Here is a 23,927-nt window from a genome sequence, read left to right on the forward strand (position 1 = left end):
CAAAAGGAAGTTTTTGTGTCTTCATTATGAACTAGGTTGTAGGCCAATTTAAATTTATTTAAAAATTTGTAAGATAATCTATTTAAGTGAAGTGGAAATCTGTTCTTAAAGGCAATATGTTTGATAGAATTTATTTTTTTTTGCGAAGGCTTCTCTAGACATGGGGATATATCTGTAAAGCAGGGAATTGAAGAAGCAAATTTATAAGAAGAGGGAGAAGTAGCTGACCTTATCGATAGTGGTAATTATATTTCGAACTTTGTTGTTGCATTTCTTAATTAGAAGGTCTAGACAAGGCAGAGTACCGTTTTGTTCTTCTTTAATAATGAAAGAAGTATTTGGATGTAAAGAATTTACAGCCAGAAAGAAAATCCCTCCTTCCAGAAGTATTCCTCCTTTCCCGATCTCTTATATACCATGAAATCCTTAAACCTATCCTTAACTATTTTTCCTTCTTAATTGATTCATGAAAATTTCGCATAGGAGAGAGAAAAGATATAAACGCATAGCCAGACCGGAGACAAAACTCCAAAAGGCCATCAAAGACCATTCGACTAAGAGAGGTTTTTAATAGAAGAAAACTTACTAACTCTAAACAGTCTGTAGTTCTAGGATACAGTTACTATTTATTATTATTAAAGAACTTAAGAGTTAACATACACCTGTCCAACATTTGGTTAAATTTCGTAAAATACGAGTTAGTGTGGCATAACTGTAACAAAATCCTCTGAATCCAAAAATATACTTCGATCCTTTCTCTTCAAAATAACTAAGCAGTTACTCTTATCTCGCTAATCGTTACTTTTTATTTTATTTCTTTAATAATTTATTACTTAATTCATTACCGCAGGGATCCCATTGTGGCTTTGAAAGTCTCTCACATAACTACACCTCCCAAACTGTTTGTTTCTGCCTCCAAAATGATGTCGATGTTCTTCATAATCATTTAGAGCTATATGTAAAGAAATGCGTTACTAGTTCTTTTGGTATAACCTTGAATCAAGTTCTATACATGTAACCATATTATTTTAGTTATTTAAAAAAATTTTAGAAATTTAGGCTTTATGGAAAGATGCTCTAAAAACTTTTCCAATTCTCTCTCTCTCTCTCTTTCTTTGTAGCTCTTATAACCCAAAGTGGATCTTGACGGACTACCCAATTTTCCTCCACTGGACTCTTCAGCTTTCACGAAATTTAGAGATCTGATGCTATATTATTACTTCATCATAGTCGTGGTCTTCCTTATGGACTTCTACCGGTCTAACATCTATCCGGTAATTTAACAACTCTTGCATCTTCCTGTCTTTTAACTTGGTCGGCCTTTGACTGATATATCAGTTTTCTCAGTCTGTAGATAATCCGTAGGATTTTTCTCTGCAATTCTCGTTCTTTTTCATCATAGTCCAGATCTCGCAGGCGTAAGTCATAATCGGTCTTTCAATGGAGTGGTCTATTCTTATTTTAGTGGTTTATTTTATTTTGGATTACATTATTTTCTGTAATGCAAAACAGGAGCGATTGACACTTTGTATTTTGATGTTACTTGGTCATGTCATTGTCTCACGTGATAGTGGCACCCAGATATTTAATTTCATAAACTCTTTCGAAGTTGTAGTGTTTCATCGTCACATTTTGTCTTATCCGGCCTTTACGCTGTTATTGAGGTGGTCATGGTGTCTCTTTTATTTGTAAGCCTATATTTTTCGCTGCAGAATTAATTTTAAGAAATTCTTCTTTATTAATCATAGTTGAGTTTTCATTGATGTCTATGTCATCCGCCAAGTCCAGTATAAGACGGGGGCCCTGTTTTCTGAATAAAAGAGTCTCGGTTTTTGCTTCCCTCACTACCTTCTCTCAAAGTATATTAAAAAGGAGTGAGGAGATGACGTTTCCTTGTTTTGGGTCATTATTTCTAGTAAAAAAGGTCTAAAGCTTCTCTTCTATCCGTACTGCACTTACGGAACCTTTCATGCTGATCTTTGTTAATGTGACAAGTGTATTTGGAATTCCTAGTTCTACCATTCCACAGCTCCACCTTTAGAACGTTATCATACGCTTGTCTAAAGTCTTCTCTTATTCCCAGCGCTCTTCTATTATTTGACGGATTGTAAAGATCTGATCTACTTTTTTGATCGTTTTTTTTCTGATTGGTAGTCACCTAGCTATTGCTCTACGTAGGAAGCTAGTCTTTCGAGTAGTACTAGGGACCACACCTTATATCCAGTATTTATTAATGACATTTTTCCGATAGTAGGAGCATTGCAATTTCTTGCCCTTTTTTGTATTGGACACGATTTCCAACTACTTGGTATTTTCTCTTCCTTCCAAATCAGGAGTATGAGGTTGTAGAAGTGTTTGTGAAAAGCTTCTCCTCCATATTTGAAACACTCTGCTGATATTGTGCCGCCGGTGCGTTGTTATTTTTTAGCCTTCGTTACCTCCTTAAGAGGTGGCTCTTCGACTAGTGGGTCTAGTAAGTGACCTTATTTCTCTCTTGGTCCTGCTGTGCGTTTAGTAATTGATCGAAGTAATTCTTTTCCAATTAGATATATAAGTTATTAGATTAATCGATTACGAGATCTGTTCTGAAATATGCGGCTTTTGTTTGATTCGATTTCCACGGATCTGTACATCTAGAATAGGCTTGCACCCTGATGGATACTTTGTCAATTATTCAATTAAAAGATTTAAAATCTATATATCAACTATTAAATCAAGGCAGGCTCCATTTTGAAATGATGTTAATTTTTAGAACATTAATGGACCGATTTGTATCCTATAGAAATTAACCTTTATTATATAGTTACCGTAGAAAACTTCAAAATTACGGAAATAGAGTTGTGATTTGCACATCTGATTATAGATTGAAATTTTCAGTATCAGCAAAAAGTGACATTTTCCCAGCTTACTTGGGTGGGGATTAAGTTTTTGCTCCGGGTACGTGATCAAGGATATAATAGTTTAAAGGTTAATTTTTCAGACTTTTGATTGAGCCAGATTAATAAATTAAAATATGGCCTATAAGCTGCTTATTTGGATTTTTTTTTCATTATTTATTATTACTATATAGTTTTTTGTAAGGCAAAATACTTACTTATGTTTTTGGATATCACTGATGCCGCCTTTTTGATATCCCAACCGTTCAGCTGGGTTATCCCTGCACAGCTTCTTAATCAAAGCTGTTGCGTTTCTAGTAATATTTTTAGGGAAATCTATTGCATCGATGCCCTGAAAAAAAGTCAACTTGTCAAGTATTTTTATTGGTCAAAACAAAATAAACGTTTACACCTATTTTGATTTTTTTTTTAAACTGTAGCTTAAAAATACTGTAACCAAACATCGTTGGTAGTTTAAAAAAATTATATTTATTCAGGAAAAAAGCAAAATCAATAAAAACATATAGGTGTGTTATGATTTGAATCACTAACTTAAAAATTTATTTATATATATCATTTAAATATAAAAATCGAAATTTTACCAACATCTTACCTTTAAAATAACATTATAAGTCTTCATAGGATCGCTGCCGTTAAACGGTGGCGTTCCTGTCAATAACTCAAACATTAATACCCCCAAAGACCAATAGTCGGCACTAATGTCGTGCCCTTTATTTAAAATCACTTCGGGCGCCACGTATTCCGGCGTGCCGCAAAAAGTCCACGTTTTCCGACCGGCTTGAAGTTTTTTAGCGAATCCAAAGTCCACCAGTTTTACGTAACTAGAATTTAAAGAAAAGTGTAAAATCTGGCAGTAGTACATAAGATTGAATAGCTTACCCTCTGCTATCCAACAGCAAATTCTCAGGCTTCAAATCTCTATAAATGATATTTCTTGAGTGCAAATAGTCGAAAGCTTGCACCACGCATGCCGTGTAGAATCTGGTGGTGTTATCGTCGAAATGGCCCTTGTCTCTTAAAACTGTCCATAATTCACCTCCAAGGCAACTTTCCATGAGCATATACAGATATTTGGCATCCTAAAGCAATTAAAAGTTTATATATCAAAATATATCCTTGATTACAATATAAATCAGTTAAAGTTACTCCCACTAATATTCTATTATCCGGTTTGATTTTCAAATCGCTGGCGGAGCCTTTGGGGGCACCTTTGATGATTAAAGGAACCGCAAAATAGATTACCGTTGACAGCAACTAATTCACTACCTCTCGTATCATATGGCAACAGCGCAACTGGTATAATTACGAGTCCTTCCGATTTCTTAAGGCTAAGACAACATTTATGTTTTAAGAATTAAGTTTTAGGTTTTATGAACAAACATGTATCTTGTTTTGCAACAACACACAACTGAAATTTAGGGTTTAAGGTTTTTAGAATTCCACCAATAGGGATAATCGTTATTTGACATATGAGTTTTTGTCGTGTTTTTTTTTAACGTGATGGGCGATTGTCCCTAACGTTAAACTGCTTAAATATAAACAAATCAATTTTTAAATTAATTTATTGACTATATTGAGGCCCTAAAACTCTAATCTCGATAATTAAAGTATTGAGGTTTATTAAAACGGAGGATAAGCAAGATTATATTAGATATAATTACTTCCCTTCTTCGTCCCAATTTTGAAATTTTCTAATATTTCATGCCAAGAACAATTGAATAATTCAGAATGTAGAAATTCAGATCAATTATTAATCCAGTTAAAAAGAGAATATCCTTTCCTATATCAGAAAGGGAATCGGTATTATAAGAATTCTTTAAAATAAAAAAGGACAATGCCTGGAAATAAATTGGCAGTTTAATGAATGGTCAGTTGGCTGCCTTTACTTCTCTGAGAGTGATTTATTGTTTCACTTATCTATTTATGTTTTTTTTTTTGTTTAAGCTAGAATGTTGCAATAAGTGGGAACGTCTTCGCCAGTATTTTATGAGAAAAAAAGGAGATAACAACTGGTGCGGTTGTTTCAAAGAGAAAAAGAAATCAATTAATATACTATTTGTTTAAATAGCCTAACGAGACATGGGAAATCCCATATAATATTAATTTTTGCATTTTTTTAATAGTAAAAAATTAACTTTCATCTCAATACTTCAGTTTAAAGACAGTAAAATATATGTACTCACAGGCAGTACTTTTACAAAATTGCATCAAATGCCTTGAAAAGTTGCTTTAACTACTTGAAACTCATGTGACTATTCCAGGCAGTTGAATCTTCTTCCAGACAATTCCTTGGAAGATATTGATGCTTTCAACTGCCTGAAAGTGCCGGAAAAATACTCTCAATAATGTCAATTGTCTGGATGTATCAAAAAATAACTTCCATTACTTCAAAATTGCCTCAAAGCCTTGAAAAGTTGCTTTAACAACTTGAAATTCAAGTGACTATTCCACGCGGTTAAAACTTCTTCCAGACAATTTCCTGAAAAAAATTGAGGCCTTCAACTGCTTGAAAGTGCCGAAAAATGACTGCCAATAGTATCAACTGCCTAAAGAGACCAAAAAAATAATTTCCATTACTTCAAAATTCCTTCAAATGTCTGGAAAATTTGCTTTAATTACTTGAAATTCAGGTGACTATCCGAGGCAGTTAAAACTTCCTCCAGGAAATTGCCTGGACAAAATTGATGCGTTCAACTGCCTGATAATGCCAAAAAATTACTCCTTATAGTACCAACTGTCTGGAGAGACCAAAAAAATAACTTCCATTACTTCAAATGTCTGGAAAATTTGCTATAATTACTTGAAACTCACGTGACTATTCCAGGCAGTTAAAACTTCTTCCAGGAAATTTCCTGGAAGAAAATGATGCTTTCAACTGCCTGGAAGTGCCGGAAAAATACTCCCAATAGTGTCATCTATCAAAAAATCACTTGATTCAAAAGCTAAAATTAAAAATTTAAAAATGTTAAAAAAAAATAGTCTTGGACCGCAAGGATTCAAGGGCCAAGATATCCCAATGGATTTTTAAATCCAAAATTAAAAAAAAAATAGGCCACATCGAATTAAAAAATTAAGGAATTGATGACCCAAGACTGATACTCAAAAATGCTTCAAAAATGTAATCTAGGTGTCCAGAAATCCAACATTTATATTTAAATTAAAAAAAAAATGTATATCCAAATATTTAAAAAATTTATTTAGTACTAACTTAACTTAAGCCAAGACTAAAAATTCGAAATTAAAAAATAAACTCCACGGAATTCAAATTTTTTTCATCCAACGATTCATGATCCAAGACTAAAACTCAAAAATTAGTCTTGGCGTCCGAAAATCCAAGGATTCAAGAATCAAGGCTTAAGAAATCAGTGTCTTAATCTTCAATAATCTAGCATGCTGTAAAAAATACACATTCTTAGTCAAGTGGAGACATGATTCATGTTTGGAATAATGTCTTAACTATATATGACTTAATAATATTAGCAGTTCTAATCGATTTGATTTAAGAGTAGCCTTACCAAAAAATACCTAGATATTCATTATATCGGAATATTAGGGTACAATTTATAATATTAACTAATGTTAAAACACCTAAATTTTAGGCTATATGATATTTAAATCATTGAAGATATCATTATCATCGCAAAAAATATCATATCAATTACTACGATTTAAAGTACAACGTCCAAAAATAAATAGAAAAAAATATCTTGAAGCTGTAGTTAAGTTTGAAGTGAGGTTATGCTAATATTAAACGTTTTTTTTTAAATTTTGCCGCCTTTTGTCTTTAATATACTTTAATGCGCAGCTACTATAATATTTAATCGTGATTGGTCGTATAATAAGTTTAAAATCTCCATTGTGACCACCTTTAAGTTTTAATCCCTGTTGCTTAAACCATAAAACCTAAGTCTTAAAACATACATTTTTGATTGTGTCGCAGCCTTTACTCAGACACTCGACGTTTGAAAGGCGCTGTTGCCAGTATGTTTTCAAAAAAAGGGAAACTCAACGAAACTGTTGCCTACCTTAAAAGTTTTATACAATTTAACAATAAAATCACAGTTAGCTTCGCCCATAATTTCCTTCTCTGACATGATATGCATCTGTTGTCTTGTTTCCACAATTTGGGCTTTTTTCATCTGTTTCAGTGCATATGCCTTGTTCGGTTGGCCATTGATTTGCACCAGTTCTACTCTGCCGAAGCCACCCACTCCAAGTGTGGTTAGTATTTTCAGCTCTTCTAGACGTACAGTGGAGAATTCTTCGTTTAATCTAAAAGGATTGGCAACGGGTTATTTTATTATTTATAATCTAGTTTTGGTGGGGTCTTTAAAGAAATTGGGCAACGTTTTGTTTTACTTAAAACCAAAGCAAAAGAAAAAGTAAGCCACAAATTTGTTTAAAGGAGGCCAAGTATATATATTTTCCAGTATAAAAGCAATGAGCATAGAATTTCTTAATTTTTTTATCAAAAATAATAAAACTAGATAATAACATGCAAAAATCCATCTGACAGTACAAGGTGGGCATACTTACAGAAATGTTTCATCCAAGACAAGCACAAATTAGATTCAAAGTATTATACATATATACAAGGGCGATTAAAATAAAATGAAACCAAAGGACTTACCGTCTTCTATCGTCAATGTCATCTACATATTTAGTTCTGACTTCATCCAGATTGGAAATGAGCTGCAGATAAGTGTCCCTATCGATTACCAGACAGGTGACACCTTCCGGATCATTCACTATGATGTTGGCTGTCCTGAGATCATCACTACAAACAATTTTTTAATTAAAATTTGCATTTCATGAAATTTAAAAGATTATTTTCGGCTTTCAATCTTATCACAAAACGATACAAATTCCATTAAACTTTTGAACCAAAATGATCTTTATCAGTTAAATTTGTTTACTACAGACGGTGATATTGACCTTTAAAACTGATAATAACATGTGCCTTACCCATGTAAAGCCTTTTCTCCGAAAAAGTCTCCTTTCCCCAAAGTCCTGATGTACTTTTCTTCGTGGGAGTCTTTCTTGATGGTCACATTAACGTGTCCTTTACTAATGATGAAGAAAGTATCTCCCCGGTTTCCTTGTCTGATGATGTAGTCACCATTGGCATAGTAACACTCTTCGAGGACGTCTGAGATTTTGATTAGGGTCTCTTCCGGGAGGTCTTTGAAGATAGGAACACTGGAAAAAAATAGAGAACATTTAGTGAAACTGTTGACGTTTTCAGGTAAATAAATCAGATGTTTGATAGGACCCTAGAGGTTACTAACATGAGAAATTAATGGATTTTCATTGTTAAGAATGCTTAGATATGGTAAATGATGATTTTTTTGTGGCTTAAGATTTTTCTTTTTAGATTTATAACGATACTCACTACTTTACTTGCGTCAGTTTCCTACCCTTCAAAACCCCATTTTTCCACTTTAGCCAGTTTTTTTTAAACTGCACTTTAACGATTTTCACAACCTTTTGCATCTCGCTATTGACACACCAAGACCAAATTTTGTCGGATATTGTTTGTCACAAGATAATTTTTTTCTTATCTAGAAATGCGGTTGAATGGATGTTTAGATCAATAACATTATATCACTGTGATGTCACGACAAGTTGTGAAGCTGCGGCGGTACCTGGGACCCCATTTTAATTTAAATAATTGTTTAACTGAATGCAAAACTAATATTTAAATGTTTGCCAGTTAAGATTTTGGTAAATTTACAATGCACTTAAGAGGTAAATAGATGATTGTTAAAAGAAATTAAACAATTGAATTGGATTTTTTGAAACGTGTTAGACATGTGGACTTTGACGTCACGTTTGATTGTATTTTGAAGAATTATGGTGTGATTTTATGAAAATGGCATTATTTTATAAATGTGTGGAAACTTTTTAGAACGATGATAGAAATAATCTATCAAGGCACAATAAAGTGACAAAGCAAATAATCTTCTTAGCTTATTCCTGGCAATCCGACTACAAAACGACCAGAAGAAGGCTTAACAGCAAGGCCCAAAATATAGTTCTTAAATATTAATTGCCCATGCATGAAAAGGCTCAGATATCTACAGCAATCCTTAGTATTCATTAAATCGAAGATCTTGCATATCACACTAAAACCCAAAATGATAGTATTATCAATATTGAAGACAAGTTAATTACATAGGCATCACTCTCCAATATTATGAAGATCCTTTACAATGAGAAATCTAGCTACTGATTGATCTTTATTAAACCTAAATACAAATTGTACTACTAATTCATGCATTGGTAAAGAGCTTAGGTCACTGATATATAAGAGAAACAAATTAGGTCACTACGTCACTTCACGCTTAAGTGAACAATTCCTGAAGGAGATCTTGAAGAAGCTACACCTTACTACCATCTAAATCCGTAACAATCAAGCTTTGACAGCAGTACTCCATGATACACATATTTCTTTGGAGTTCATATATCATATATCTTTGGAGTTCCCAGATACAGCCTTTGAAGGGAGTAAACAGATATGGAACAGAAATTGGAGGGTTGATCGAACCGACTACAGATTGAAGGATTGGAGGTTGAATTTGATTGGCAAAACCAAGCCATTCAAAACACTGGTAGGTGGACATGACAGCAGAACTGAAGAGATGCCATCGGAATGTGAGATTTATGAATATTTAAACTATATGAGTGTTTTGTATAAGATCTGTTCTGTTTGTATTGAAACCAAGAAAGGAGATTATTTCGAATAGATAAAATCAAAATCCATATAAATCCCACACTTATTAAAATGATATTCAAAAAAAGGCCCATGTTCTAATGAATAAAAGATACTACATAAACTTTTATGGATATCTGACCCTTACCTGAAACTTCAGGTTTAGAGATATCCCTTCCAATATAACCTGATATATTGTCTAAAATTTAAGTAGTACTATTATACCATGTAAGACATTTTTTGACTATTTCGACGCTTTTTCCCCCTATGTAAGATTTTGTAAGATTCCTTCCTTGAATCGTCGTAAGATAGGAATTTTGTTTTTCATCGAAATATTATGAAAGTCAATTCCATTAAATATTGTAACATAGCATGATAAAAATTAATCGTTTCAGATCTATTTTCCATAACTGTTTATTTTAATTCGTTAATTTTTACACACTTGCTTTGCTTTTGATTCCCTCACTTATTTAACTCAGATCGACAAATTTGATGAGATTTTTGAAAATAGCATTCCACTCACACACTGTCAAGCAACGGGTGTAAGTTGTCTAGCATGTTATTCATTTTATTATTTAATAAAATATCCTACTTATATCCACTGCTTTTGAAAACAAATTGAATCGTCACTATTTTCAAAATATTTTTAGGGAGTAAAATTTTTGTATTGGAATAGAACGAACAACTAGATTTTCATCTAGATTTTGATTGTGTTCGATCATTCTCGTGATATATTACACTTTTAAACCACATGGAGTTTCTAAAGATTCACAGTCTGGTATAAAGTCCTAGTCTGAAACATTTTAGCATAGCGTCAGTATAAGTTTAACGATTTCTTTTTAAGGTAATTTTTGAGTTATCTATCACTCTACTTTAAATACACAAGTATATCGTGACATTGTAAGCCTATTTCGTAATATAATCTTTTTCTTCTCTGTTATTATCATATACTAAGATAATTTAATTGGGTCACATTTTTCTAAAATCATAAACACTCATCAAAATGGTCTAGGGATAAGGAAAAATGCCGAAAAAATTTGTTTCTAAGATAAATTGTGTTTATTATTTGTTCCTTTGAATATACCTTATCACATTCATCATGTTCATTTATTCTTGTTGATATGATAAATAATTTAAATTCTTCAAGGCGTATTTGGCAAATTGAAATTTCATTAAAATTTCTTCCAGTGTAGTAATTAAATGTGTGTGCAACATAGTCAATATTCAAATGACAACATCTTTGTGATCGTGAAATATAGTTACGAGCTACTGGTATGAATATCCACGACGTCGCAGAACCTGTATATTCTAACAAGAGCATTATAGAAAGATAGTGGCAGAGATCTGAAGAGACCAATGATGTAAAAGAAAGATATATTATTCCACAACTCAATATTACTGTCAACCAGCTAAGAAGTGAGCATCAAAATGTTCATTGCGTTAGTATCATTGCTCAAATAATAAGGAATAGATCAGATGAAAACATCTTTACGCCAGATGTCCCATTAGAGCTACCAGTACTATCACGTGAAAATCGCAAGAGGAGATTAAGAGGGACCGAAGAACATCAGAATTGATAATAGTGTGAATGGGCATGCATTTCTTTTACCGATAAATCAAGATTTGACTTACGTCCTGATCTAAAAAGGCTGAATATATGGCTGACACCTATCAATGCGTCTCGCTTATAAAACATTCAACCGTTGACAGGTACTAAGACGGAACTTTGATTGTTTGGGTTTGTGACAGACAGGCCCTTTAGAGAATATAATTTTGAAGAAAATCCAGAGCGTCAGTGGTGTTGGGATGAAGGGAAACCTTCGGGAAATACTCTATATCAGGCGCACGAAACTTACATATCAAGGCATTCTCTAAGGTTTTTCCAGCGGCGAAACTCCGGAGCATGGCATATATGTTTCCAAAGCTATTAGTCTCAGTAATCCACAGTAAGACAAGACCGGTTCGTCAAGCAACTTATGTGTGCTAACTGCCTAATATATCTTAATTCAATTCTCAATTCATATGATAAAAAAACCTATTTGAGTCGCTTCTATAGTGATCTTCTAGAAGTAAGCTTACTGTTAATGCAGCCAAGGAAGCTATGGTCATGTTCTCCAACTTTGGAACATTAGTTGAAGCTATAGTGAGTCATGTTTTTCCACATTTTCGGATCCAAATATTGCCTTACAGCATAGCAGTTATTGTCAATGGATATATATTAAAATATATTAGGATTTTTACAACTGTATTATCTGTAAGTTGATGTAGAAATTGGAAAATCAGCATCTGCAATATTTAACTGGTATTCTTGATCCATTGGTTTTCTGTTCACCTGCGATATCTTTTTTAATAGTTATTAGCTGTGTTTTCATCTATTTGAAATGACAGTTGTCCGTGATCCAGAATGATCATTTTATCAACGATTTTTGAAGAATTTGTTACTATCGAAGGACCACATATCAGTTGTTACGGCAAATTTTTCAGATTTCTTTCTGTTGATATTATAAATCGGAAAGGATTAAAAAGTTTTTTGATATAATCTAGGAATCCAAAATTATTTACCATAGTTAAACGCAGGAAGTCGATAACAATTATACATACAATGCAGCTGTTAAGTTTTTTCCTTTTGATAATTGACTGATACTATATAAATGGTGCAGTAAATAATTTCAACTGCCATGGACATTTCGAAAGTGTTTCTGATTCAATCTGATCATGGGCACCTCGCACTTTTCAGATTCTTTGCTCAGTACCTGAACCTAATGATGGGTATTATTATTATCACAAAACTTGGAAGTACACTTGGACGTGGGTGCCTTTGCTAGAAGTTGTGTTTCAAAATTAAATGCTACCATATATGTACGTTTAATAGTTACTTGAATTTGTACTATTTATGTATAATAGTCACATTCGCAGCACCAGCACCACATTTTCTCAGGTTTTCGGACTAATCTGGTTACCATTTTTTACATTTTATCAGTAAACGAATATCGGGATCAAATTAGAGAACCGCCACAACCTTTTTGGAGCAGCACAATATTCAGGTATTGCCATGGTCTGCGTAATCCCCTAACATAAATCCTATCCAGCACGTTTGATATATTAATATGTTGAAAAAGCATGTTTTAAGTAAAGGAATAGTGTTCCAGACAAAGAAAGAGTTTCTGTATAGTATGCAAGAGCAATTGATACAAATTAAGTAAAGCGGCATTGACAACTTAATTAGAAGCATTCCAAACAGATGTCGAGTTTTTATTAACAGGGATAAGTCATACACTCTATTATTAAGCAATTGTCATACATTATTAATATGAAATATAATATATGACGACTATGATGAATTTTTGTCTTTGTGATGAATTAATATTTAGCAGTGTCTCCAAAATAAATGTGTTGAATTTTGATATTTTTCAAGTAAATGAATTCCAACTGTCTTCTAGACAATTTTGGTCTGTGTATATTCTTATATTTTATAAATTAAACAGTAAATATTAACCGTCCAAATAATTAAAATGAAAAATGCCAATGACAAGATTTAATGCCTTTGTGAATCAGTACAATTGCTTTGCTTGTAGGTAAGTTTACATAAAATAAAGCTTGTAATTGTTATACCAAATATATCTTCGAAGTTTTACTGGTTTTAAAAAAAATATTGTTTTCTCTCATTTGGCACCCTAAAAGAATAGAAAACGTAACTTTTAATTTTTTTTTTCCAAAACTGTCATATATGTTTTCTAGCGATTTTTTTACCTTCTAATTTTCTACGTTTTTTGAAAAAAATTCACGTTTTTAAAATATGTCGGCTGTCAAGTAATTCAAGTGTAATTTAAAAATGTAAAAAACCAAAATCTTGCACTGGCTTTCCAAAAACCCTGTAAAACGTTAATGTTTAGGCCGATGAAAAAATATTTAATTTAAGTTGATTTAATTAAATAACCATACTTTAAAATTTGACAATGAGAATAACTCACATTTTTTCCCATAGAAATTAGAAAAATTCTTAATTTTTCAATTTACATTTTAATTTTCCGAAATATTAGATAAATATTTAATTTACTTTAAAATTAACTACAAAAAACTGAAGATATTTCTTAATCATTTAAAGTTTGAAAAAATAAAATCTTTTTTCTTACACCACTTTTCCTTAAATTTCACTTAAATGTAATTTTGGTGTAATTAAGAGATAAATTGATTATTGTTAAAGAAAAAAATAATTTTGAATTGGGTTTTCTAACTTACATATGCTGTTATTTTGCAAAAATTGGGTCATTTCATACAAAGCATATTTTTTATTTTTTGTTCAGCCAATAAGCGACTTTCTAATATCGAATATATTTGAAATAAAAATTTCACCTTTTGTTATGTTAAACGACGCTTCTTATATATATTTATATAATAATATTTTGCGTAAATTTCCAAGAATATTGATGCATATTTTAATTTTTAAGAACGTTCGCATATTAATTTCACTAATAAATTGATAGATGATATTTTAACTTACTTCAAAATTAATTGAGAAATTGAAAAAACTACTTAAGCATGGTCAAATTTAAAAATACTAATTTTTAGGTCACAAATCAGATATTATACATAAAAACACTTTCTTCTTAGAACTAACTTTCTATACTCACTATTTTACCCGTTTAATCCGTTGTTTTAATTTCCTACTCAGCAATATTCCTTTTTTCCAATTAAACCACTTTTTCTTAAATTTCACTTCAATAATATTTATAAGAAGCTCAACGTTTTTCAAATTAAACATTTTTTCTTATTTAAAAAAATGTTTTTCATGAATTTTATCAGACGACCACATCCGATATCTGTGGTGTCTAGGCAACTTCTGACTGTTTGATGCAGTGGGATCCCCTTTTAATTTACATAATTGCCTAATGTAATGTAAAACTAAGATTTCAATGTTTGACAAACAGGGCTTAGGTATATTTACTGTGCAATTAAGAGATAAAGGAATTATTGTATTACGGGAAAAATATAAAAATTAGAACTGATTTCTTGAAATATTGCGGTTATTTAGCCAAATACTAAGATTTTATACAAATTATTTTTTCATTATTACATTTTATCGTAAGTCCTTCTCCATGTTCTTAAAAATTTTATAAAGTTGAGGAAAACAACTTTAAGTAAATATCAGCTTTATCAAAATAATCGAATGTGAGAATGTAAATAAACTTAATTTAAATCAACTAATAGGTTCTCACATAAATTGACTGTAAATAGATAAGCATGGTATTAAGTCTTAAACCAGTTTTGTGATGTGAAGCAACCTATTTTGATAAAAATGTGTAATTATAGATAATCCTATTGTTTTGGTATGTGAGGGCCTGTATAATTTTTAATATATTAAAGATTTAATTCCTCTTACCGAGAAAAAATGCTTAATTCCAAAAAAACAAAGTATCAAAACTTTTAGATATTTAAATTAAATTTGCATGTTTACGTAGGTAATGCAGATACATCTTTAGTTTTTCTTCAATCACTGGTGTGCCTCCGGACACATCTTAATTCGGACAATTTAAATGCAAAAATTAAATTACTTCAGAAATCTTTGGCCAATTTTTAACAGAAAAAAAATGTCCATCAATTGTCAGTAAAAAATTAAAATTCTGCAAATGGAATTTAGAAAATAAGAAATAGACATAGAAACAAAGCATGCTTATCAAACATGCTTTGTTATCATAAAATACAAAGTATTTGTGGATAAAGCTACCTACTAGATCAAACATTCAGTACTTAAAAAGTAACTAAATAGTAATTAAAAAGTATCTAAATTAAAAAAAAAAAAATAAGTAGAAACTAGGAATAAGTTATATTAAAGCTAGCAAAATGCAATATTTTCAATAAAAAAAGACAAACATAATAAATGTATAATAAAATTATCAGAGTAATTAAATTAATTACTAGAACCAATATTAAACATTGGCAACAAAAAAAAGAAACAAGATCAAAAACTTGCACACATGGTTTATTCCCAGTCATGATCAAAACATTTAATCAGACTATAAAATGCTTCACTTTTAGGAAGTGATGCAACAGATCTTTTGATGCAAATCAAAGTTTGTGCAGACTTTATATTATTTGGAAGATGGTTGAAAATCTTAATATTTAAATAAATAAAAGGGAGAAATATTGAGGTTTTGTTTGGTATAGGGCTTTTTAAATTTATCGGTGGTAAGATACAATTTGTATTTTTTATAAACAAAGCACGTTGTTTCTAATATAAACAAACAGCACAACGTCAGTACCTTTAAGTCCCTAATTAGAGGCCTACTACAGGTCTCTAGGTGATTTACGACAAACTTACCTAATTGTTCTTCTCTGTAAGTAATTCCATACGGTGGCTTCCAAGTGGCTTTCACTAATTTAGCACCTTCAGTTCTTTATCCCGTATATTTATCTCATCACAACAAACAAACTTAGATGCCAATAACTTAGTTTTATTTATGTTAAGAGACATATGACACATATAGGAGATTAGAATCACACCATTGCGTAATCCTACTTTAATCACCGGTTACAATTTCAATTAATGACTGGCATCTGCAAAAATTGCGAAAAGACCTCTTATATCAAGAGATGCAAAGTCATTAATATAGAGAAGAAATCAAACAGGGCCAAGTACGGAATCCTGGAACTGCTTGATCTATTGGGCTTACAGCAGATAACTCATCCATTGATTTGACAATTTGCCTTTTGCCGGACAAGAATGATTCGACCCATTCCAGAGCAATACCTCTGAAAACTTAGCAAAAGAGCTTACCGAGTAATAGTCTGTGATTCACGCAATCAAATGCTTTGGAGGAATCACAGAAGACCGCTGTGGCTGCCTCACCATTATTCAACCTTAAATAAAGGTCTTCTAGAAAGGCAAACATTGCATCATCATGCTTAAACCCTCCTGAAAGCCAAATCGATATTTGCTTAAAAAGCTGTACTTAGTGCGGAAAGTCATCATTCTTTGCTTAACCAACATTTCTATGATCTTAAATAAATATTGTAAAAGTAAAATCGGTCTATGATTAGGGACAGGTTATTCAGAAAAGTAGCTACTTTTTGAATAATCTTAACACATAATCCATCAATCCCATCATCAACGAAACACTTGTCCAGAATAAAATAAAGAGTTTTGTTTAGTAGTAAAAATGTTTTGTGATTTGAGTGTCACACCAAAGGTTCCAACCATAGGACTGTTATTTTAGCAGTGGCTTTTAAACTTCACGGAAGAAAGTCCTGACTTTTTAATAAATCCTCTTTTACCAGACGAAGAGTCACAAATTAGGCCTCGAGGAATTGAACCAAAAGAAATCTCCCATAAATGTTTGGTTGGGTAATGTTGGCGGTTCAAATTTCCTATCCTTAAGGTAGAACTCGAAACCGTCTATATGTCTTATGGAAACTGTTCTATGGGAGTCTCTTAACAATAATCTGTAGGACTATCTAATCTAAATTTACCAATTAATTTAAGGCAAAAGAGTTGGATACAACTAGATCGAGATCGGTAAACTAAATTTCGAGCAATTTTGCGTTTAATTTTGTTATTGTTGTTGAAATCCACTGTTTAATTTGCTATTTTCATTTTTTTAATTGTTTATCAGAAATCAATAGTATTTACGGTTTTTGGACCTTTTTTGTTGCAAAATGAACATGGCTTCTGGCAACAGTTTTTGCCTCTAGAATAATCAGTAATAAAAAAAATTTAAATTATGCCAAGTAAAATATTTTTGCATAAAAAGACGTATCTTATATGTAAAGTGCGACCCTTTAACTTGACATAAATTCAATAAATCAAAGATGTTCTTTCTTGGAAATATGCTCGGACACATCGATTAATATTTTTAGCAGCCAATCCTATTTTTTTAATGACTATTATTAAAGGGCTTAACAAGTTACTTCAAATTTTTACTCCTTGTGTTTTAAAAGATATTTAACCAAAATTATCTAATTCAGAAAATGAATTCAATTTAATAGTGTTTCTTTAAAAACACGCATTTATTATGTCAGGTATGATAATTTTTGATAATACCTGACTTTGACATGGTGATTACAAATAAGTTACAATAATAAGTAAGGAGAGTAGTATCTATCTCATTTCACCCAAGATGATCTGAGTAGAAGACTCCAGTTTTGCAAACAAATGATGGATCTACTAGACAAGAATGTTCTGCAGATAAAAAGTCAATATTTGGAATTGTTGGTGATAGAGTTATAGTACTGCTTTTCTTCCATGAAAATCTTAATGGAGCAAGACATTTAAAATTCTTGCAGGAGAATCTAGTTCCGAATTTGGCGATTTTGTTCCCCTGCCCTATAGAACCTGACGTCCCGAACAGAAACATATGGTTTCAACAAGTACCTGGATGATGTATTTCCAAGTAGATGGATTGGCAACAGAAGACCCTTTGAATGGCAACCCAAGTCTCCGGATTCAAGACCGTTGGACTTTTTCTTACGTGGTTACTTGACGAGCAAAGTTTTTAAGACCAGACCAGCAAATATCGAGGATTTGAAACAATGAATAAGATAATTTCCGGCGAAGTAATTAGAAATGTTCAAAACGAGTTTCACTTCCGTTTAGACGTTAAATACATTTTGAACACTTATTAAAGATAGAGTATTGAATTAGATAATGTTTGGTAAATATCTTTTGAATGACAAGGAGTAAAAAATTTAAATTTGGCACGCATGTGTAACTTGTTAAACTCTTTGACGTCCTATCTCAAATTTGAGACTGTGTAACATTTTTTGCATTAAAATAAAGACAATTTAAAATACTAATTGACGTATCCGAGCATATTTCCCAGAAAAAAAATCTTTGATTTAGTGAATTTATTCCAAATTAAAGACCTGCACTATATATTTAAATGTGCTAAATTTCATTTAAATTTTGACACCCTGTATCTTTGTAACGAAGCATTTTTCAATAGTACAAACCGATATTATTTTGTGGTTTTGTTTCCGCCTTTAAAAATGGGTCACCCTGTTTATACATTTTTCCCCAATTTGAGAGCAAAAAATAAATTTAATATTCATATTTTTAAGAGATCTTAAGAAAAATTAAATATAATTTTAATGTTGCAATTATTAAAGGTTGAAAAGTAAAGGAAATTTTATTTTTAATAAGACAACAAGTTTTTCATGACCCCCGTTTTCTTGATATATGTATGTCATAAAATTATATTTTTTTTAAGCGAAAACAAACAGTAAAGCACAAATAAAAAATAATTTTTTGTCAAAATCACTGAAATAAGAACGATAAACCCAAATATACTACAAAACACGCATTAATATTAAAAAAGCGTGGTTTTTAATATACACCCTGCATAATTAAGCAGGAAAATAAAATTCTTTGCTAGACACTTATTTATTTACAGTTTATGAATATTAAAAAAAAATGATAATTTCACAAACATTTGGTCGCTGAAGTCGCATTTATACAATTTCAATGTTAATTAATAAAATTGAAAGAGACAATTTAAGCACATTCGCCATTTTGAAACTGTCATTTTAATCTCAACAGTTAGTTTACCTGTTCCTATAAGCCACTCTCAAAAGGAAAAAAGAGAGAAGAAAGAATTTTTTATTAAGGAAACTTTGCATAATATGCTATAAAAAAATTGTCTTTCAATAATATTTTGGTAAACAGAGTGTCTAAAAACAAAGTACGAATACAAAAAAATTACAAAGCAGTGTTGCAGCATCCATATAAATCTGTTAAGACAGTAAGTATAAAACAAGAAAATATACAAACTATATCAGTCACTAGTTCTGAATGATCTAGGCAACGCTGCGCTTACCCGAATATTTTTAAAAGTTACAAAGCAAAAAAAAAAACTGAATTTTTACCGCAACTTTTTCGCCACGAGTCTCCTGCTGCGCCGTAACCTCAAAAAAATCCGCTTTATTTTGATGATAAACTTAGAAAAGGCTGACAATGTCCCCATCATCTTCATACTAACCACTGCTTAAGTAGACCGCTTAATCTATACTAAACTAATTAACGTTTTACTCAAAAACTGATTATCGCGACAGTCGCGCACGGCGATAACGCGACATTTCCTTTGTTTCGCTTCATGAACCGAGAAACGACATTTTGAATTCTTATGTCATTCGGACAAAGACCATGTGACTCAGTACGATAATGATAATAATTTTTTTTTTAATTGCTTGACCAATATTTGAATTGACTGCTCTAGGCCTGGGAATGCGATAATCACCGATTTATGTGAGCGTAGAAGCAGTTGTATTAATTGTGTAATTGTTTTTCGGAATATAAATTGGAAACATGTGCCAAATACAAATGAAGGACTTTCAGAACGTATTTATAGTAGCAGCACTCTGAATAATGCACTTTTAACCCGTCAATATAAGAACTGTCAACTTTTTCTCTGGTCCAGTTAAATATTTTAAAAAAGGGTTGCTTCAGTTGCGCCATCACATTTGAGCAAATAATTAAAGATGATTAATGACTAGTTTATATAAGCTCTTAAGGAACCACTGTCACAACTATAAGTGGAATGATATGAATAACCTACTATATTATCTTCTTCACCATCATTGACATAACATATATATTGTATGTCATAGTCATCAATACTCCTACAACCAGTCTTCATAACATTCATCTGTCAAATCCAGTGGCTAGTTAAAGAAGTCAACGTTTGTCAAAATTCTTGATACGTTAGTACGGCGGAGAAGAGACTCTTTAAGAACTGAGTTAAATTTATTAAAATTATTGAAGAAAGCAAACAGAATTATTTCTCATAGTTTATTTGTCATATCAAATAGAATAGAGCCACTTTGCATTATGCGTTGTTTGATTAATCTGTCAATATCAGGAGACTAACCTATAATTTCCCTATTGGATAAGGTCAAACGTCAACCAGTAGCCAGTTAAAGAAGTCAACATCAGTAAAAGTCAACCTAGTCAAATAGCATCAATTTCTGGCGTCATGATGCGTTTTCCAGTTGATTTGTCTACATAACATTTAACATTCTACAAACGTTAGTCAAAGAAGTCTAAAATCAAAATAGTCAACGTGTTCTCCTTCCCTGCAACTGTCAACGTCTCGAATTCAAGATGTCGGAAATCACTTCTTCTGAGTTGGAACGTAGAAAATAGCTGAACTATGGCGTCCATCATATTACGTTTGCCTGCTTTTTCAACAATAATCAAAAATTGATCTTATTGTGAATGATTTTAATTTTAAAACTATAAGAAATACATTTTCTACCATGCTTTTAATATATTGATATTGTTAGAATTATCATCAGTCAATGCCAAAGCTATAATTTGTCAAAGTCAAAAGTTTTCCACCTGTAAGAGTCTGCTTGCGTCTCGCAGTATCTCATAATTCATAAGTGCGACTTTCAACCTCAATCCTGTCATAGATATTAAACCTGTTCAATCTTACAAGCATGAAGTTGTCCAAGGATCTGTCACTAGACCTTGACCGCTTAAGCAAAATATAAAACAAAAAAGTGGAAAGATTTGCGTAATGGATCCAAAGTTGTTACACACTAATTTAAATGAATTTGAATAGAACATTCAATCTTAAGGAACAACTGTTAATGTCTATTTTTTTTCTATCGTGGAGGGGGTCAGATATCAACTTAACCCAATACCGCCGTGGATCTGGTAACGTGACTGTTATCTCACAATATCAAACATCAGCCTGTTGAAAAAAGAAAATGAAGAGACACAGAAAACGCGAAAAAATGATGAAGATCATGGAAGAAGATTTAATAAATTTAAAAGCAGATATTCAACAGAGAAAACAAACAAAGAGCAACTCAAAAAGAAACAAAAATCTGTCAATATCAGAATGGTCATTTATCAATGCCATGTCACCTGTAAACGTCAAACGTCCATCAGTAGCCAATTAAAGAAGTCAACACCTATTACAATAGTTAACTTGTAGCTATCCTACCATGGATCTCTTGACGACTCTGAGTTCGATATGGAAATAGCTGCACGTTCTGGAGTCATACTGCGTTTTCCGGTCGTCAGTCAAAAAAAGTCAAGTACAAAAATCAAAATAATCAATCTACTCTCCTTCCATGCAACTTCCATCAATGTCTCGAATTTAAATAATAATTAGAAGAAAATACAATTGACATCTATCATGTCGCGTTTGCCTGCTTTTTCAGCAATAATCAGAAATTGATCCTATTGTGAATGATTCTTGCTTTTTTCGAATAATTTGATAATGTCAGAATTGTCATCGGCCAATGCCAAAGCTATAATTTATCAAAGTCAAACGTTTCCCGTCTGCCTACGTCTCGCCATATCTCGTAACTCATAACTGCGACTTTAAACCTCAATCTTGTCAGATTTTCAACCTGCCCCCCAACCTTACAAGCATGAAGTTCTGAAAGGAACTGTCACTAGGCCTGTTAAGCAAACTAAAAAACAAAGAAGGTGGAATAATTTGCGTAACGGTTGTTACACACTGATTTAAATGAATTTGAATCGACACATTCACTTTTAAGGAACAACCATGAATGTCAAGTCTTTTCTATTCCTCCATGGTCAGATATCAACTTACCCCTATACTGCTGCGGATCTGTTAACATCGTAACTGTCATCTCACAACGTCATACATCAACCTATCGCAGAAAGAACAAAAGAAAGAGACAGAAAATAAGAAAACATAACGAAGACCATGGAAGATTTATTGAATTTAAAAGCACATAAAAGATCTTAAAAAAAAACAACCAAAAACAACTTCGAAAAGAAACAAAGAGAGCTAGTAACTAATTTGAAAGCAATAGTTAAATTCGAGCACAAATCGAGGATCAGAACCTACTACTAATCGTAGATTCTCCGGAACCTGTACACCACGACACATGGGACTGTAGATAACAATCAGAAGAAGAAGAACCTCTCCACAAGATCCATTACACACCAGAGCTTGGGGCTACAGAAGTTGATCAAAATATCCCTGGAAGAATAGATTATAAAAGTCTTTCTGGATAAATCTGGCAAAGCAGGAAAGAAAAAAACAAACTTGATAAGTCTCGTTTCTTTTCAAGGCATTCTGAAGAGCCTGATGAAGTTATGCATGATTTAGAAGAACATCCACCAATTAGTTTAAGTCAACTTTTTATGGCATGCTAATTGGAAGTGACCATCTCTTTTGATCTTTTGACTTAGATATAAATTATCAAAAATGCTGATTTCCCTTTCAATACCATTGATTTTTTACGTCATCTGGTAAGATTAAGGGCTGCTTTTTAATGCTTGGGAAATACTTTCTGTCAAGTTGGTAGTAATATCTTGATTTAATACTTGTAATCAATAAGAGTTTATATTTTCAGTGTTTATTGTATTTATTCAAAATCATTAACCTTCTCGATATGCCGGCAAGCAAAAGATGTATCTCCAGATGTTCTATAACCTAAAGATCTTCAATCATTACCACTTCATTAAACGAATTACTTAAAAGATGTTAAATTCCTTTATTACCAAAATCAACTTACCTCTTAAGGAAATCGGTATACTCGGCCTGTCTAATAAGACCAGTCCTCATCATAATAGTCTGGAAGCATTGTCTTTCTATCGCCCATAATTTGCAATCTGTGGCGGCTTTTATGGTTGCGGTCCTCTGGCAGTTGTACAAGATCGCCAACTCTCCGAGGACCTTGCCTGGAGTTAGGGTGGAGAGGAATTTGCCCTCTCTTGATACTTCTACGCATCCCTCTGTAAAAAAAGAAAAGGTAAATTAAATCTTAAAAATATCCATCGAAAATTTAAATGAGGTGCAAAATCTGTTTCTTTTCTATACTAATAGTAGGCCGATACAAGGTATGCAATTAAATAGAAAAAAATACATAATTAACCCAAGCAAGGCTCCTAATAGCTAGTTTACAGTTCTCTAAAGAAGAGACAATGACACTGTGGTATATACGTTCGTATATGAATTTAGGGTCAATGCCTGTCTGTCTATCTGCATTCTGCGTTGCACCGTTAACAGCTTTTTCGCTCACTGCTTGTCTCATTCCTCCTATGGTTGAAATTCGAAACAGAAGGAAATTTGATCATCGGACCAGACTGTTGACCCTTGCTTAAAAACTCGTTTTCTTTTTTTCAGATTCATGTAAAATGCATAACGGCAATGGAACTAATCACTTTTGGTTTTAAGATCTTGGAAAGAGAAAGAAAAAGTTGTGTAGCTGTAATTGCATCATGTATAAATAAGTTGACATGCCAAAAAGTTCTAAAGTGTTCGATTAAATAGCAGAAAAATTCAGATTAACCCACTAAAATATACCCACTTAGGATATCGTTTTTGTAAAGTTTCAAC

The 23,927-nt window shown here is 32.1% G+C and overlaps 1 protein-coding gene across 7 annotated transcripts in view; it reads right to left on the reverse strand.

Moving 5' to 3' along the window:
• The window catches only part of LOC126740790 (cGMP-dependent protein kinase, isozyme 2 forms cD4/T1/T3A/T3B), a 189,101-nt gene that overhangs the window by 1,250 nt on the left and 163,924 nt on the right, over positions 1 to 23,927 (reverse strand). For all 7 annotated transcript variants that reach the window (XM_050446960.1, XM_050446961.1, XM_050446963.1 and 4 more), the window contains 7 exons: positions 23,104 to 23,323; positions 7,863 to 8,096; positions 7,528 to 7,674; positions 6,923 to 7,169; positions 3,777 to 3,976; positions 3,490 to 3,718; positions 3,095 to 3,228 (listed from right to left, as the gene is read on the reverse strand). In XM_050446960.1, coding sequence (XP_050302917.1) covers positions 3,095 to 3,228; positions 3,490 to 3,718; positions 3,777 to 3,976; positions 6,923 to 7,169; positions 7,528 to 7,674; positions 7,863 to 8,096; positions 23,104 to 23,323 — 1,411 coding nt within the window. The remainder of the gene's footprint in view (positions 1 to 3,094; positions 3,229 to 3,489; positions 3,719 to 3,776; positions 3,977 to 6,922; positions 7,170 to 7,527; positions 7,675 to 7,862; positions 8,097 to 23,103; positions 23,324 to 23,927) is intronic.

Source organism: Anthonomus grandis, chromosome 9 (assembly GCF_022605725.1).
Source record: "Anthonomus grandis grandis chromosome 9, icAntGran1.3, whole genome shotgun sequence".
NCBI lineage: Eukaryota > Metazoa > Arthropoda > Insecta > Coleoptera > Curculionidae > Anthonomus > Anthonomus grandis.